Source organism: Astyanax mexicanus, chromosome 8 (assembly GCF_023375975.1).
Source record: "Astyanax mexicanus isolate ESR-SI-001 chromosome 8, AstMex3_surface, whole genome shotgun sequence".
Lineage (NCBI taxonomy): Eukaryota > Metazoa > Chordata > Actinopteri > Characiformes > Acestrorhamphidae > Astyanax > Astyanax mexicanus.
The window spans coordinates 53,392,501-53,410,247 of NC_064415.1; the positions used below are offsets into that span (position 1 = coordinate 53,392,501).

The window sequence follows — 17,747 nt, forward strand, 5'->3', positions numbered from 1 at the left end:
TTTGACAGAAAGACTGAATGGCAAAAAGACTGATAAGACGAAAACAACTGAGTCCACAGCAAGATGCTGAGATTCACATCAAAAACAAGACAGACAAACTGGGTCTTGAGGAGAGATTTATTAGCTCTTCTAAAGGTGAATCATTTATTTGTTGAAATTGTAATTGTGTTGAGTGTGTGATCTGTTCTGAACTGTACAATGTTTTACATGTGTGCATAGAAGCATGATTCTTGTTCTGTTTAAGCCATGTTTTAACTGCTAACCTATTTTTTTATTTGTCTTTCCCAGGACGAGGTGTATTTGCGACTGCCAACTTTTCCAAAGGAGATTTTATCCTGGAATACAGAGGCCAACTCTTAACACAAAATCTCATTCAAAACATTAATTCAGGAACAGTGTTTATTGTTGATTTTCAATGGAGAGGGAAGTACTGGAGGTAAGTGATATTACTCTTATTAATGGGTCATAATATTAGAATACATGTGTACCTGCCTACTGCATGCTCTTAATACCCAATTATTAATCAGGTATTTGTCTGTGTTTATGCTTTTGTACATTTCTGTTAATTTTCAGTGTGGATGCATCTGTTGAAGACAAATCTTTAGGGAGGCTTGTAAATGATGAACACAAGAAACCAAACTGCAAAATAAAAGTTGTTGAAGTAGATGGAATGCCAACCCTGTGCTTATTTGCACTTAGAGATATTTTACCAGGAGAAGAAATTAACTATAATTATGGGGATTCAGATTGGCCCTGGCGCAAACAGGTAAGAGTGTTCAACTACTGTCTTGTTGGATTTGTAATGAATGTTTCTTTCAGCATAAGATCTGATGTTACAAGGAACAAATTATTAAGATTGCAAAATTACTAAAATAATTGTTTAAAGGTTAAACCAGAAGCTTCCACTGCCAAGACTCTTCAGAAGCCTCTTATAACTACAGGGGAAGAGGTATGCTCATTACAAAGTATTCGCAATGTAAAACATATTATCATTGGTATAGTGAGCTATATACAGGTTTTTCTAGTTATAAAATATATATAAAAAAAATTCTGTTACTTTATATTTGCTTTGCTTTGGTTTTACCAAGAACTATCCTGTGAAGTGTGCAAAGAGAGCACTGACTGCTAGCAGAGTTCAAGAAAAGAGAGAGGCTCCCAGGAAGTCTTTCACAATTATGGAGAGTGAGGTAAGGAACACTGTCACAACACATTTAATATTGTACCACCATTACTAGTGGGTAGAGATTCATTTATATTTATACACTCATTTATATTTAATTGACTGCTGTGTTTAAGAAGAACATTGTAAGTGTTAACTGTGTCTGTGTGGACACATGGATAGATGATGGATATTGCATGGTCGTCATATCATAGATATTGTTAGGGTTCAGCAAGGAGTCAAAACTAAATGATGACTCGTTTGCCTGTTTATTTTTCTAATTATGTGCTTTTTTTTGCTGAATAGGACAGATTGGCAGTTGTCTGTCTATAACGTCTGTTTAATTAACCATCAGTATGTTGCTATAAAAGTTGTTTTATTTTTGGATTGTAGGAACAAGGAGAACACACTGTTTGTTGTATCCAGAAGAGCCCTGAGACAGACTGCTCTTCCTGCCCAGTTATAGACGAGGACAGTTCACAGGACAAGCCTTTGGGTGCTGCAGAAAACCAGGTATAAACATGGTTTACCAAGATCTACCATAACACGTCTGCCTTCCTACAGGGCTGTCCCCAGTGTGAGATATGTCGAGTGTATGTGTATGCTTGGTGTCCCCAGTTGTAGAGTTGTTGATAAGCATGGATGGATATAAGGTGACCGTGGTCCAGATCGTCCCCGATCTGTTCTAAGAGTTTGTGTATGTGTGTCCAGTGACCCCAGACTCCCGGTAGAGCTCCAGTTATTGCTTATAGTTGGGTTCTCTGATCTTATGCCCTGTTTTTGTGGCTCATTTTTTACTTGTTGCCACTGTTCACTTATATTTCTTTGAATTTTACATGTGTTTACTGTGATTTGAATTCAGATGTATGCAGAAACTCCCATGAGTCACATTGTGAGGGATAAGCAGACCGTTTCTTCACGTCAGACAAAAGGAAGGACTAGGTCACTCGAAAGGCCTCTTGGAATTACAGAGCGTAAGGTATGGAATAGCACTGCAACACAGTGTCAGTATTTCACCACCACCAAAATACTGATAGTGTTTGCTAGTGTAGTGATTCACATCACCAGGAGTGTGCAATGTCATATTTCTAGTTCACTGACAGCTGTGCTTGTGTGTTATTGAATTGTGAAATGATATTTGGTGATGTTCATATGATATTATATTTGCATTTATAAACAGATAGTAGCTTAAAGTATTATGTGCTCTTCTGAGTATAGAGACATCTGAAAATTGTCTTTATAGATCCCTTCATTAGAGACCCACACATATGCTGCTGTTGGAATACTGTTAGTTGTTTATTAGTCTTTTTAAGAAATTGAGAGACGCTCTGCTGTGGATTTGTAGGAACAAGGAGAACACTCTGTTAGTTGCATCCAGAAGAGCCCTGAGACAGACTGCTCTTCCTGCCCAGTTATAGACGAGGACAGTTCACAGGACAAGCCTTTGGGTGCTGCAGAAAACCAGGTATAAACATGGTTTACCAAGATCTACCATAACACGTCTGCCTTCCTACAGGGCTGTCCCCAGTGTGAGATATGTCGAGTGTATGTGTATGCTTGGTGTCCCCAGTTGTAGAGTTGTTGATAAGCATGGATGGATATGAGATGGCCGTGGTCCAGATCGTCCCCGATCTGTTCTAAGAGTTTGTGTATGTGTGTCCAGTGACCCCAGACTCCCTGTAGAGCTCCAATTGTTGTCTTGTTGCCTGAAACCTGTTTCTTTGATATGATGCTTTATTTCTATGGCTATTTCTTTGTAACATAGTCCACCCAATGGTAATTATCAAGATTTACTCCACCAGCTGTATTCAGTTCTTACTGCATTTCTCAGTAGAAATGACAAATGTGGGGTTTCTTAACTGTGTCTTTGTGGACACATGGATAGATGATGGATATTGCATGGTCGTCATATCATAGATATTGTTAGGGTTCAGCAAGGAGTCAAAACTAAATGATGACTCGTTTGCCTGTTTATTTTTCTAATTATGTGCTTTTTTTTGCTGAATAGGACAGATTGGCAGTTGTCTGTCTATAACTTCTGTTTAATTAACCCTCAGTATGTTGCTATAAAAGTTGTTTTATTTTGGATTGTAGGAACAAGGAGAACACTGTTAGTTGTATCCAGAAGAGCCCTGAGACAGACTGCTCTTCCTGCCCAGTTATAGACGAGGACAGTTCACAGGACAAGCCTTTGGGTGCTGCAGAAAACCAGGTATAAACATGGTTTACCAAGATCTACCATAACACGTCTGCCTTCCTACAGGGCTGTCCCCAGTGTGAGATATGTCGAGTGTATGTGTATGCTTGGTGTCCCCAGTTGTAGAGTTGTTGATAAGCATGGATGGATATGAGATGGCCGTGGTCCAGATCGTCCCCGATCTGTTCTAAGAGTTTGTGTATGTGTGTCCAGTGACCCCAGACTCTCTGTAGAGCTCCAGTTATTGCTTATAGTTGGGTTCTCTGATCTTATGCCTTGTTTTTGTGGCTCATTTTTTACTTGTTGCCACTGTTCACTTATATTTCTTTGAATTTTACGTGTTTACTGTGATTTGAATTCAGATGTATGCAGAAACTCCCATGAGTCACATTGTGAGGGATAAGCAGACCGTTTCTTCACGTCAGACAAAAGGAAGGACTAGGTCACTCGAAAGGCCTCTTGGAATTACAGAGCGTAAGGTATGGAATAGCACTGCAACACAGTGTCAGTATTTCACCACCACCAAAATACTGATAGTGTTTGCTAGTGTAGTGATTCACATCACCAGGAGTGTGCAATGTCATATTTCTAGTTCACTGACAGCTGTGCTTGTGTGTTATTGAATTGTGAAATGATATTTGGTGATGTTCATATGATATTATATTTGCATTTATAAACAGATAGTAGCTTAAAGTATTATGTGCTCTTCTGAGTATAGAGACATCTGAAAATTGTCTTTATAGATCCCTTCATTAGAGACCCACACATATGCTGCTGTTGGAATACTGTTAGTTGTTTATTAGTCTTTTTAAGAAATTGAGAGACGCTCTGCTGTGGATTTGTAGGAACAAGGAGAACACTCTGTTAGTTGCATCCAGAAGAGCCCTGAGACAGACTGCTCTTCCTGCCCAGTTATAGACGAGGACAGTTCACAGGACAAGCCTTTGGGTGCTGCAGAAAACCAGGTATAAACATGGTTTACCAAGATCTACCATAACACGTCTGCCTTCCTACAGGGCTGTCCCCAGTGTGAGATATGTCGAGTGTATGTGTATGCTTGGTGTCCCCAGTTGTAGAGTTGTTGATAAGCATGGATGGATATGAGATGGCCGTGGTCCAGATCGTCCCCGATCTGTTCTAAGAGTTTGTGTATGTGTGTCCAGTGACCCCAGACTCCCTGTAGAGCTCCAATTGTTGTCTTGTTGCCTGAAACCTGTTTCTTTGATATGATGCTTTATTTCTATGGCTATTTCTTTGTAACATAGTCCACCCAATGGTAATTATCAAGATTTACTCCACCAGCTGTATTCAGTTCTTACTGCATTTCTCAGTAGAAATGACAAATGTGGGGTTTCTTAACTGTGTCTTTGTGGACACATGGATAGATGATGGATATTGCATGGTCGTCATATCATAGATATTGTTAGGGTTCAGCAAGGAGTCAAAACTAAATGATGACTCGTTTGCCTGTTTATTTTTCTAATTATGTGCTTTTTTTTGCTGAATAGGACAGATTGGCAGTTGTCTGTCTATAACTTCTGTTTAATTAACCATCAGTATGTTGCTATAAAAGTTGTTTTATTTTGGATTGTAGGAACAAGGAGAACACTCTGTTAGTTGTATCCAGAAGAGCCCTGAGACAGACTGCTCTTCCTGCCCAGTTATAGACGAGGACAGTTCACAGGACAAGCCTTTGGGTGCTGCAGAAAACCAGGTATAAACATGGTTTACCAAGATCTACCATAACACGTCTGCCTTCCTACAGGGCTGTCCCCAGTGTGAGATATGTCGAGTGTATGTGTATGCTTGGTGTCCCCAGTTGTAGAGTTGTTGATAAGCATGGATGGATATGAGATGGCCGTGGTCCAGATCGTCCCCGATCTGTTCTAAGAGTTTGTGTATGTGTGTCCAGTGACCCCAGACTCCCGGTAGAGCTCCAATTGTTGTCTTGTTGCCTGAAACCTGTTTCTTTGATATGATGCTTTGTTATTTCTGAATAGGCTGAAAAGACAAGATTGTCTATCTAGAACTCCTGTTTAATTAACCATCAGTGTGTTGAGATAAAAGTTTTGTCTTGGATTGTAGGAGTTTGTGTTTGTTTTTGGAATTTTCTGTACTTGACAGATATGTTAAAGGTCACACCTATTTTTCCTCACAGTGTGGAACTGCAGAACATGTTCCGAGAACAGATATGAAACAGAGTGCTTTGGAAAAGCACCGTGAAATGCTCTTGCTTCAGCGTGCAGAACTTTCATGATCTATCCAAGATAGACAAATTGGTAAGTTATATAAATTGTATGTGTTGCTTGTAATTTACATTGTTTGTTCATGAAGGTTGTTCATTTAGAATAGGTTGTGGTGAAAGTGTGCTTTCATATATATATATACATGGTACTGTGAGTACAATGCATTTTGCATTGTTTATCTTATAAATTTCATATCTTTTCAAGTTGGATTCACCATCTCCTGGAGCTGACAGCCGTGGTAGCAACTCCTTACTTGGTACTGAAGACTTAGAGGTATGGATATTATTGAAATGTTCTTGTAATGGTCACTGTAGGATTTCTTTTTTTCTATTTAATTTTTTATTTTGGGCACATCCTAGGTGAAGAACCCACATTTTAAAAGTTAATGCTAGGATATCATGCCTTGTTATCACAGTAAAAAATATTTTACTGGTAATTTTATCGATGGACAGTAAATAAGTATTTTTTTGGTGAACTGATCACCAAACTTGTTTTTGTGAATATTTTGTATAGTCCCTAAAGATGATCAGAAATATAATGGCCAGCTGTAATGGAAAAACATGTGGTTGTAGGGCTGTCGCAATAACTGCTGTATAGCAATATCTCACTATTGATAAAAAATCGCAGTGTATGGGACTTAACCGCCACGACCACAAAATTGCCATTTTCCCCATGCGAGGGTCTCTTGTTTTACACTTCAATGCCTGTGCAAGAGTTAATGTAATTTTTCCCCAGCAAATTGGATTCTATAAAAAGTGTAATTTAGGCTTGCTAAAAGACTGAACAGTTAATGATATTAAATACGTTTACAGGATGATTTAAATTCAAATTTTCATTTGATAAAATATATTAAAAATATATTACAAAACGAATCATAATTTAAAAAAATAACCAACTTTATGTACAGCGCCTGGGAGGGGCAGTGGGTAAAAAATATATAATTAAATTGAGCAAATGATGTAACAGTTCATGTGTGTGCTCATCTTTTATTTAAATAGTGCAACCATTTTCTTTATTTTGAGCTAACAATTTTTATGTACACACAACAAGTTTCCAGAGTCTTTTTTTTTTTCAGTTCATGCATGCACAGTCAGGATAAACACACGTCTCCAGCGCTGTTCATGCCATTAATTGCTGACATTAAGATTTAAAATGTTTTTTATTAATGTATTAAACTATGGTAGGTATTCTCTGTATATATATATGTGTATATGTGTGTATATATATATATATACACATATACATATATATATATATATATATATATATATATATATACACATACACATATATATATATATATATATGTGTGTGTGTGTATATATGTGTGTATATATGTGTGTATATGTGTATATATATATATATATATATGTATATATATATAATAGTGTTCCTTATGTTTTGCTCTTCCCGTGTACTGTTTGTTTCTATTGCATTAGAGAACCTGCTTCATTCAGAAGAATGTGACATGTCAAGTGATGATGATAATGATGACTATGAGCCTGTAGACCCAGTGACAACAGAATCTGTTAAGCCTGCAGTCCCAGCTACTGGTCCTGACACTTTGGCATCTCCTGTATCAGCTGTGACTCCCAAACAAGGTAATAAATACATGGAATTATACAGAAATAGTGTATTAATGTATACTATATTACTTTTTTTATTTTCTTTGTTTTGTGCAGGAATATCTGATTTCTTTCTCTTTTCATCTGGTTTTAAATAAGAATTAAAATTCAAAAGGAAAATGTAAAAATAATAACTAAAAACTTAACGGACCTGCACAAAAGTTACAACCTACATTTAACTTCACTGTCAATTTGAAATGGCTACATTTTATATAGCTCTGTATACTGTATACTTTGTAGTACCTAAAATACATTCTTATAATGCTCATATATCAGCTTTGTGCATTGTAATGTAAAAAGATTTGTCTAATCTATTTCTGTTTTCCTCAAAGATGCAGCAAGAAAGCCAAAACGTAAGTGGCAGGCCTCTGAGGTATGTGCAGTAGAGCGGCATCTGATGAGATACATCCAAACTGGTAAAGTGCCTCAGAAGCTAGACTGTATCCAATGTTTACACGCAGAATCCCACGCGCTCAGCGATCGATCATGGACCGATGTGAAAAATTTTGTACGCAACAGGAGCATCACCTTAAAGAAACAGTTCAGCTCAGCTTGTTAGGGCAAAATTGTGTTAATATTGTTGGTGTAATATTTGTTCTGCAACACATATAAAGCAAGATGTCATATTTAGCCAGATAATTAAACCTTTACTGAATTTTACCAAAAGCTTATTGAACAGAAATCGTGTAAAGTATGTGTACAGATATCTGGGTAACTTTTGTGAAATACTCCCAGCTTTTTACTGTCGCAGTTTTGTAATGAAATGTAATTCAGACAGACCCACAGCACTGTGCAAACGTCTTGTGGATAACTATTTATCTTGGTAGTATAGAGTTTGTACAAATCAACATTAACTTAAGAATAAATATAAATTGGCATAAAACAATTCTTATTTAGTAGTTCAATAAATGAGGCACTGCTTGTGGAATTTAACAGATCCAGTCTTTTGACAGCACTAACTTCACTATAACAAATCCTGTATAATAAGTTTTGTTCTAACTAACATATCCTTAAATTTACTAAACCAAATCGGTGTTCTAACAACGTTTTTTTAAATAACATCTATAAATTCACTAAACCAAATCGGTGTTCTAACGACGTTTTTTCTAACTAACATATCTATAAATTCACTAAACCAAATCGGTTTTCTAACAACGTTTTTTTTAACTAACCTATCTATAAATTCACTAAACCAAATCGGTGTTCTAACGACGTTTTTTTTAACTAACCTATCTATAAATTCACTAAACCAAATCGGTTTTCTAACAACGTTTTTCTAACTAACATATCTATAAATTCACTAAACCAAATCGGTTTTCTAACAACGTTTTTCTAACTAACATATCTATAAATTCACTAAACCAAATCGGTTTTCTAACAACGTTTTTTTAACTAACATCTATAAATTCACTAAACCAAATCGGTTTTCTAACAACGTTTTTTTAACTAACATCTATAAATTCACTAAACCAAATCGGTGTTCTAACGACGTTTTTTTAACTAACATATCTATAACCTTTTACTAAACAAATCGGTGATCAAACAGCGTTTTTCTAGCATAGGAGTAACTAAACCAAACCTAACAGTATTTCTTCTTAACCAACTTACCAGCAGCATTACTGAACCAAACTGGTGTTCTGACGGCATTCTTCTAACCAACATATCAGTAACATTCTATTAGCCAACATATCAATAACTTCACTGACAAATAACACATTCTCAAGGCTCAATACTGCGTTATTCTTTATTTGGATTAATTTTTTATTGATTATTTGTATTATTATAAATTTATAATGTCTTTTATAGTCAACATGTTTTACATGACATCCTAATACTTTTGCACAGACCTGTTGGTTTATTATTATTATTATTATTATTGTTATTAATGTTATTATTATTGTTTTATTTTTGCCAGTGATTTTTGATATTGTATGGCATATATGTGGCAGCTTTGAAAGTAAAGATGCTTGTAATCAAATATAATTCATATTTCTGTTTTGTTTCTTTTGGAAGTTATACAGCAGTGAACTGTGGCTTTCAATGATAGATACATTAGATAACTGTTAGAATATATAATGAGTGGTGTGGTTTCTAAGATACAAACATTATCCTTAAATGTTATCAGCTATGGTAGACTAGAATAATCAGATTTAAATAGTGATGTTGCGTAATATTCTTATTTCTCAACACAAAATAATGGGTGTAATGAGCATATATGATATGGCTGTATACAACACTGTTCATGAAAAGATGACCTGGATCATGATGTGTTTGCATTGTTAATTTTTTTTTTCAGTCTGTTAGCTTATTGTGGCAAATCAGATTCATATTGTGTTGAGCTGAAACAAAGATGATTCCCAGCACTGAGAAATCCCAGTCTAGATATTTACAAATATGAAACCTGAATGCAAGGAGGACATATTTTAGTAGGTCAATTTATTTTAGTGTTATTGCTATATAGGCTACCTTTGAAATTACATAATATACATAATTCACATAATCATTGTCTCCAAAAATAGCATGCAGTGAACATACAGATTTTTTTTCCAGTAAGCCAAAGACACCCAGGTGATACTGACACTAGCTTTAATATAAAAAAAACGTGTAAAACCTTTAGACCTTCTGCACGTTCTCCAAAGAACAGATGATTTTGATAATATAACAAAAGCATTAGTGCAGGAATGTAACTGAAAAATACACATGAGAACTTTACTTCATCTGTCCCCAAAGTTTAGTAAAAGTATTCAAAAGTGACTTTTATCAGAGTTTGTGTACGTGTATGGGATTGGCCCCCAAATGTGTCCTAAAAAATACAAGTCCTCAAATGTGTGGTATTATGTCACCTCGGACAAAATATGCTTGAATCAAAAATATCAAGTGATTGTGGTGTTATTGGGGTATTTTGGAGCAGAACTGTGTTGTCTGCTTCTCTCTAGCTCATTCAGAAAGCGGTGTCCCCGCGGTGGGGGCTTCTTTTCATATGGCCTCAAATGTGTCCTAAGACAGTATGTGTGTGTGTGTGTGTGTGTCCGATGTCAGACGGTCCACTGACTCATGCGTGCTGTGTGAAGTACACTCGGACTCCTGTGCCCTTCAAACTGATCAAAGGTTACATCGAGCAGAGCTCCCTCGAAGTTTGCCGCATCAATGCCATCATGTGAGTCAGCCGACCGCACCCCACCCCCGACCCGTTACCCACACCTCGAGTGGTTACACCGCTCAGATCCTCCATACACACCAACCCACAGCCTTTCACATCCATCTGCAGTAAAACACCACCACACACACACACACACCGCTCAGCTTCTGATCCACTGTATCCTCAACTCACTCACCTGTTTCAGATTCATCACCAAGCGCAACAAGAAGGTGTGTGTGAGCGCGGCAGACGGCTGGGTGAGGGACATACTGGAGCGCCTGAGGTAAGAAAAAGGAAAAAAAGGGCTTTTTATAAAAGACAAAACCTGGTAAAATGGGAAAAAAACATTATTTATTGTTTATTGGTGTGATACTGTGGTGCAATAGTGATGGAGGTTCTGTAGGTGATGGAGGACATCTATCTATCTATCTATCTATCTATCTATCTATCTATCTATCTATCTATCTATCTATCTATCTATCTATCTATCTATCTATCTATCTATCTATCTATCTATCTACCTATCTATCTACCTATCTATCTATCTCTATTTCTACCTCGCTGTGTCCTTTTTCTCTCTTTCTACCTCAACCCACGTCCTCTCTCTTTCTCTATCTCTCTACCTCTCTTTCTGCCCCCTCTCTCTCTCCTTCTCTCTCTTTCTACCTCTGTTTCTGTCCACTATCTCTCTCTTTCTACCTCTCTCTCTCTCTCTCTCTCTCTCTTTCTACCTCTCTTTTTACCTCTCTTTCTGTCCCCCCTCTGTCTCTCTCTCTTTTTCTACCTCACTCTGTCTTCACTCTCTCGCACTCTCTCTCTCTCTCTTTCTACCTCTTTTTCTGCCCCCCCTCTCTATCTCTCTCCTTCTACCTCTCTCTTTCCCACCTTTCTCTCTCTCTCTCTCTTTCTCCCCTCTATCTCTTTTTCTATTTCTTTTCTCTGTCTCTCTTTCACTGTCTCCTTCTCCCCCCTTTCTGTCTCTCTCTTTCTCTCTCTACCTTGCTGTGTCCTTTCAATCTCTTTCTTCCTCTCTTTCTGTTCACTATATCTCTCTCTCTTTCTACATCACTCTGTGTCCTCTCTCTCACTTCCTCTCTCTCTTTCTCTCTCTCTTTCTACCTCTCTTTCCACACCTTTCTCCCCTCTATCTCTTTTTCTATTTCTTTTCTCTGTCTCTCTTTTACTGTCTGTCTCTCTTTTACTTGTTCTCCCCCGTTTTGTCTTTCTCTTTCTCTCTCTATAAAATTCTCTCTTTTTCTTTCTGTCACTCTCTCCCCTGTCCGTCCCTTTTTCTCTCTCTTGCTCTTTTCTAAGAGAGAGAGAGAGAGAGAGAGAGAGAGAGAGAGAGAGAATAGTATCCAGTGGAGACTAGTAATAGTCCTACCACCACCATGTGTTGTCTGAGTGTAACACTGTATGTAATCTTCTAAAAATAAGTTTTAATGCGGACCAATTTTGCTTAGGAACAACCTGCATATACTCTACTTTTCAGTGTCAAACGCTGGACTGATCTATTAGTCCACTAATCAGAATCCAGAAATCAGACTCATCTCAATCAAAAGACTTTGACTAGGCCACTTCAAAACCTTCATTCAGTTTTTTAAAGATGTTCAGAGGTGGACTTCAGGTTTGTGTGCTTTGGATCATTGTCCTGCTGCAGAACCCAAGTACACCTGAGCTTAAAGTCAGAAACAGATGGTTATTTTTGGTCAGCAGTGTGTTTTTTGACTTGGAACTCTCATATGGAGACCATTTTTACCAGTTAAGTGAGACCTGCAGACCTTGTAAATGTTGGTTTGGTTCTTTGTGACCTCCTGGAGGAGTTGCCCATGCCCTTTTGGAGTAATTTCTGTAGGCCGGCCACTCCTGGGAAGGTTCACCAGCATTTCCTGTTTTGTCCCTTTGTGAATAATAGCTCTTACTGTGGTTCTCTTGAGTCCATATTAGCCATGTAGCCATTTTCAGACTGATAGATTATCAATGATTTGTTCTCTGATCATAGGGTGTTGTTTTTAAGATATTTTATCTGCTTCAAGTTGTCAGACAGGTTCTATTTAAGTGATTTCTTGATTCTGCAGATCTGGCAGTAATCAGGTCTGGCAGGGTTAGCAGTGAAATTGAACTCAGCTTTCCAAAAAGTGAGATTAATCACAGTTAACTTATGGGGGATGAGGGTAAACACTTTTTTCACGTTTTTGTTTTTTTGGTACCCTTAATAAATAAAATCATCATTTAAAAAGTTATTTTTACATTTACTCAAGTTATAGTAGTTATAGTAGTAGATGCTAAAGTTTGTTCGATAATCTGAAAAATGAAAGTATGATAAAACTGCAAAAACGGAAGAAATATGTAAGGATGCATATATTTTTCAGGTAAGATAAGCAAACACAGATTCACAAATTGTCCTGTAGTGATGCTCTCAGGACAGAGAGCCCTTCACATCAGCATGGGCTCTTTTGGGTTAATTCCTAGAATTCAAAAATTCGACCCTGGTCTGGGAAATAAGGAGTTAAACTGGGTATCCAGTCTGAGAATCTGCATTGTGTTCTTGTTTTCTGTCCTTGTTGTTATGCAAACAGGAAATGTGTCTCATCAGCACTCTCTAACCTGTTCTTGTTCTTTCTTTGCAGCACTAAAATGAAAAAGATGTCAAAGCCTAACCACACCGGCGGCCTCAGCGTCGGCACAGCGAGGAGTGCCACCACAAGTTCGTAGAGTCTGCCTGCGCGACTGTACCTTCAGTTACCTTCAGTAACAGCTTCTACAAGCCTCTGTGACTGACCTATTTCTGATGTCCCTGCACTTTTTTATCTAAAGAACATAATCTATATGCATATGCAATTATTATTTTTTTTTTTATTTGTGCTTTCTGTGTAACACTTGCAGCTTGCAGCATTAAACTATATATTATATAACTCACCTCAGGCTAAATTAAGGCTCTTGCACTCTTTTTTATTATGATTGTTTTGTTTTGTCAGATACAGGCAGTATCATTCTTTAGAACCATAATAATAATATTTGATTCTGTATTATGGACAGAGTCTGAACCAATAAAATGAGTCATCAAATAATGTATATGTATGAGTATGATGTAGTTTCATGTAAAGGCTGTAACATATACTGACTGTATCTTGAACAAAACAAAGCAGAAAAAAGTACTCTGTATTTTCTGTCTGATAAAGACGTGTGACTTAATTGACACTTAATTAAATAAAGTAAAAATCTAAAACGTATCTGTTTTTACTTCTCTGAGGTCCTTTTCATTATTAGCTTTAGCTCTTTAGGAACAGCAGGTAATTCTGGAGAGGGGGCAGAGAAAGAAGGAGAGAGTGAGACAGAGGGGGGGGGGGCAAAGGGAGAAGGACAGAGATAGAGAGAAAAAAGAAAGAGGAGGACAGAGAGAGAGAGAGAGAGGTGAAAAGAGAGAAAGAGAGGCAGAGAGAGAGAAAGAGAGAGAGAGATAGAAAAAGAGAGAACAGGGGAAAGAAAGAGAAAGAGAGGCAAAGAGAAAGAAGGGGACAGAGAGAGAGATAGAAAAAGAGAGAGCAGGGGAGACAGATAGAGGTAGAAAGAAAAAGAAAGAGAGGAGAGAGACAGAGATAGCGCCCCTAGGTCATGTGTTTTCTACTAGAAAGGTAGAAAAAGAGAGGGAAGCAGAGAGTGGGGAGAGAGAGAGGTAGAAAGAAAAAGAGGGAAAGGCAGAGGCAAAGGGGGTGGCAGAGAACGAAAGAGAGAGAGACTTTGAGAGAGAGAGAGAGAGATGGAAACTAAAAAAGAGAGAGAGAGAAAGAGATAATGCCTCTCGTTTCTCTGCTGGCTGGTGGCAGTATGATCCTATGGTTCTCCAGTGTCTAATTCCAATAGTTACTTTCCCTTTGCTAATATTGACACATCATAAGAAGGCGGGGCTATGCTTGGGAATAGACACAGACACGCCCACCGGGTGAGCCGGGAGATACGTCATGGCAAAATGCATTGAAGTAAAGTGCTAATGAACACGTAGCATAAGTTTGTCTCTTGACAGTGTGTTTGAGGCCACTTGTATTGATGTGTATGTACATACTGTATATTGGCGTGACAGTTAGCACGCTGGCTAATCTAGCAAGCTGCATACAGATTGACTAACACACCAACAATATACCCTACATTATCCCACAGTTGTGCAAAGCTGTGTCGTATAAAACCGGAACCAAATAATCAACGGTTCAATTATAAGCCTTGCTTTTTTTTATGTCTATCAGAACACTTGAGTATAGGTATAAAGTGATAAAAAACAGAACTAGAAGTGGGAAAGCAAAAGATAATCATAAATCTTGGCTTTATCTAAACAGAAAATGAGAAAATATGATTAAAAAAAAGATTCCGTAGCCCTACTTAGCCACATGTAGAGCATCTTGTTGTCTCAGTGCAGGCCCAGCCATCACATTAAGTGAGTAAATGTATCCAATTATGGTCCCACTTTATAATAAGTGTCCCTAAGTACTATGTAGTTACACGGTAACAATTCATGTAACTACAGTGTGACTACTGATGAAGTACACATTGTTACAGATTAACTACAGAGGTACAGGTTATGTAATTACACATGTGTATTAAGGTTAATTTTGACTTGTGTAAGTACACATGTGTACCAGGGTGAGTGTACTTAAACAACTAATAGAGCAAGTGTACTTACACATGTGTAACAATGTGTGTACCTACACATGTGTAATAGTGTGTGTGTGATAAGTTAAATATAAACTTTTCCAACAATTATTGTCTAGTATGTAATTAGGGCTGGTTAAGTACACATATGTTGTTACACATGTGTAAGTACACTTGCTCTATTACTTGTGTAAGTACACTCACCCTGGTACACATGTGTACTTACACAATCAAAATTAACCTTAATACACATGTGTAAATACATAACCTGTACCTCTGTAGTTAATCTGTAACAATGTGTACTTCATCAGTAGTTACACTGTAGTTACATGAATTGTTACCGTGTAACTAGCTAGTACTTAGGGACACTTATTATAAAGTGGGACCCAAATTATTAGTCTTGTGTATTTAGAAATCAGTACTGCAATAACAAACATTTGGAACTCTAAAGAAGGGTGGCACTGTGAAAAATGTGAAAAATGTTAAGAACCCCTGGCATATGCCACTTGCACTCAACACAGAAGTATAAATGGGTCTTTGTGTGTAAGATCTGTAGCTTACTGAGCTCTACTAGGAAACCTGTCACTATACTGACATATTTAATATGATTCATTAAACCTGTTGTAGCTCTTTTGTGTTTCCCTCCAGCAACTGAAAGAGCTCCCACACGTTTCTGTGGAACGCTTTTGGTCGTTTATCTCCAGCAGTTGTACAGTCATATCAATACAGTCATATTTTTACCTCAAGAAACTCTTTAAAGTTAATGGACATGTGCGTTTTCCATATCTGCTTTCTCTAAAATTGCGCTCTAGAGGATGGGGGTTCTTCATAGTGAAGTTCATACTGTTGCTGTCCAATGAAAAACAAGTATTTCCAAAAAAGCAACTTTACAGGAGAGATACAAAAAAAAAATCTTCTAAACTTTCAATGGAATGTCAATGTAAATTAGATTATTTTAAAGTATTTTTTGGTTTGGTCATCAAAAAACTCGTTTGTTTAACACTTTTACTACTTAACAGTTAAATACATGATTCCTTATGTGTGTAGCGCTACAGACGTGGCAGTGTCAGATGCTCGTGGTAAAAACAAAAGAAGGCTTTTTTACAGGGTACATAAACAAAGAGTGTAGTCGAATAACAAGCGTGGGTCAAAACCAGAGAGAGAATGAGCAAAAAAATAGTAAAAAAAAAAAAAAAGTGAACACTCAGTATATCGCTGGTAAACAGGGTAAATACTTCACAACACACATGACAAACAGGCGGGTTTATATACTTAATCACACAGTTTAACACAATCAAAATCCCGGCGATGACGAGTCTGAACACAAGTTTTCAGGTGCATGCTGGGGATTGTATTTCTGGACTGGGGTTTGTCCATAGATGGGAACAGAAGAGTTAGAGTTTAGAACTACAGAGTCTTTATTAAATTATTAAATTAATTAAAGTATGGGGCAATCTAGTGGGCACTCAATCACTCTCAGTTTATAATAAACATAATAGTTTCTGTAATAGATTTTAACATTTGACATTATTTAAATATTATTGTGAATTAATTAAAAATATATATCTTAAAAATATATGAAAAATGAAAAATGTGTCATAAAATTATCAGACAGAACAGACCAATTGGCCAGTTCTCCTACCCACACAGTCACAACACAATCCATGATCCTTTGGCTGTAATTACCCAGCATGCCTTGCTCAATAGTGACCACAAACAAGAATCTAAAAGTCCACAAACCGAACAATCTGAGTAATGTCAGTAATGTCAGCTATGCGGTTGCTAGTAATACGATACTGAACCATTTGAGTTAATGACCCTGTTCCAGTCCAACACAAACATCCACTCAGTCCTACTGGACCCAAGCCTTTTCTATTCTATTCTAATCTAATCTAAACTTACACCATTTATTCAGTTGCTCCTGTAGAAACAACTGACTCACGCTTTCCTAATTTGTGCACTTTTCATTAAAGCAAATGCCAAGTCAAGCAAAAATCAAACTGACCCAACTGTTCCACTTCCAAAAACTGTTCCAATCCATCAGCCAAGTCTTGTTTAGTGCTTGAACTTGGCTTTATTTGTTTTTGCACTGGAGCTAAAATGCTAATGTTGCTAGCAAGCCACAGAAGCGTATACTGTACCCAAGCATTATCAAGCCTTTATCATCATCATCTCACACCACAAACCACATTAAATAAATCTGAGATAAAGTTGATCTGGACAAACACTGGAGTACCAGTCAAAAGTTTGGACACGTCTTATTCAATGGTTTCCTTTATTATTTTTATTTAATTCATTTTCTACATGGTAGATTAATATCAAACCCATAAAAACTATTAATTGACGCATATGGAATTATCTAGGAAACAAAAAGATGCATAGCCTTCACAATCCCCTGACCTAAACCCAACTGAAAGGGTTATTTCAGGTGATTTGGGATGAGCTGGAGCTTCACAGTGCAAAGCAGCTATTGTTCAGCACCTCCAGGAACTCCTTTAAGACGCTGGGGAAACTATTCCAGATGACTCTCCCTCATGAAGAAACTGAGATTAAAATACTGACCCAACTGTTCCATTTCCACAAACTGTTCCAATCCAACAGTTAAGTCTTGTTTAGTGCCTGAACTTAGCTTTATTTGTTTTTGCACTGAAGCTAAAATGCTAATGCTGCTAGCAAGCCACAGAAACTTATACTGTACCCAAGCATCATCAAGCCTTTATCATCATCATCTCACACC

General features: G+C 37.3%; 2 protein-coding genes across 12 annotated transcripts in view; both read left to right on the forward strand.

The window, feature by feature from the left end:
• Nucleotides 1-9,281, forward strand: part of LOC111195347 (uncharacterized) — a 10,853-nt gene extending 1,572 nt beyond the window's left edge. Inside the window, exons 2-15 of one of the 11 annotated variants that reach the window (XM_049482002.1) lie at nt 9-135; nt 289-436; nt 574-766; nt 887-949; nt 1,089-1,187; nt 1,553-1,672; nt 2,022-2,138; nt 2,505-2,624; nt 3,719-3,835; nt 4,202-4,321; nt 4,951-5,070; nt 5,515-5,635; nt 5,807-5,875; nt 7,042-7,199. In XM_049482002.1, the coding sequence (XP_049337959.1) occupies nt 18-135; nt 289-436; nt 574-766; nt 887-949; nt 1,089-1,187; nt 1,553-1,672; nt 2,022-2,138; nt 2,505-2,624; nt 3,719-3,835; nt 4,202-4,321; nt 4,951-5,070; nt 5,515-5,613 (1,434 nt within the window). In that variant the 5' untranslated portion in view covers nt 9-17 and the 3' untranslated portion in view covers nt 5,614-5,635; nt 5,807-5,875; nt 7,042-7,199. Of the gene's footprint in view, nt 1-8; nt 136-288; nt 437-573; nt 767-886; nt 950-1,088; nt 1,188-1,552; nt 1,673-2,021; nt 2,139-2,504; nt 2,625-3,718; nt 3,836-4,201; nt 4,322-4,950; nt 5,071-5,514; nt 5,636-5,806; nt 5,876-7,041; nt 7,204-7,559 lie in introns of those variants that run through there. The other 10 variants (XM_049482003.1, XM_049482006.1, XM_049482005.1 and 7 more) reach the window with 10 other exon arrangements.
• Nucleotides 1-13,599, forward strand: part of ccl20l (C-C motif chemokine 20-like) — a 19,911-nt gene extending 6,312 nt beyond the window's left edge. The window contains exons 2-4 of the mRNA XM_022677669.2: nt 10,267-10,384; nt 10,572-10,649; nt 12,997-13,599. Coding sequence (XP_022533390.2) covers nt 10,267-10,384; nt 10,572-10,649; nt 12,997-13,081 — 281 coding nt within the window. The 3' untranslated portion in view covers nt 13,082-13,599. The remainder of the gene's footprint in view (nt 1-10,266; nt 10,385-10,571; nt 10,650-12,996) is intronic.
• The last annotated feature ends 4,148 nt before the right edge of the window (nt 13,600-17,747 follow it).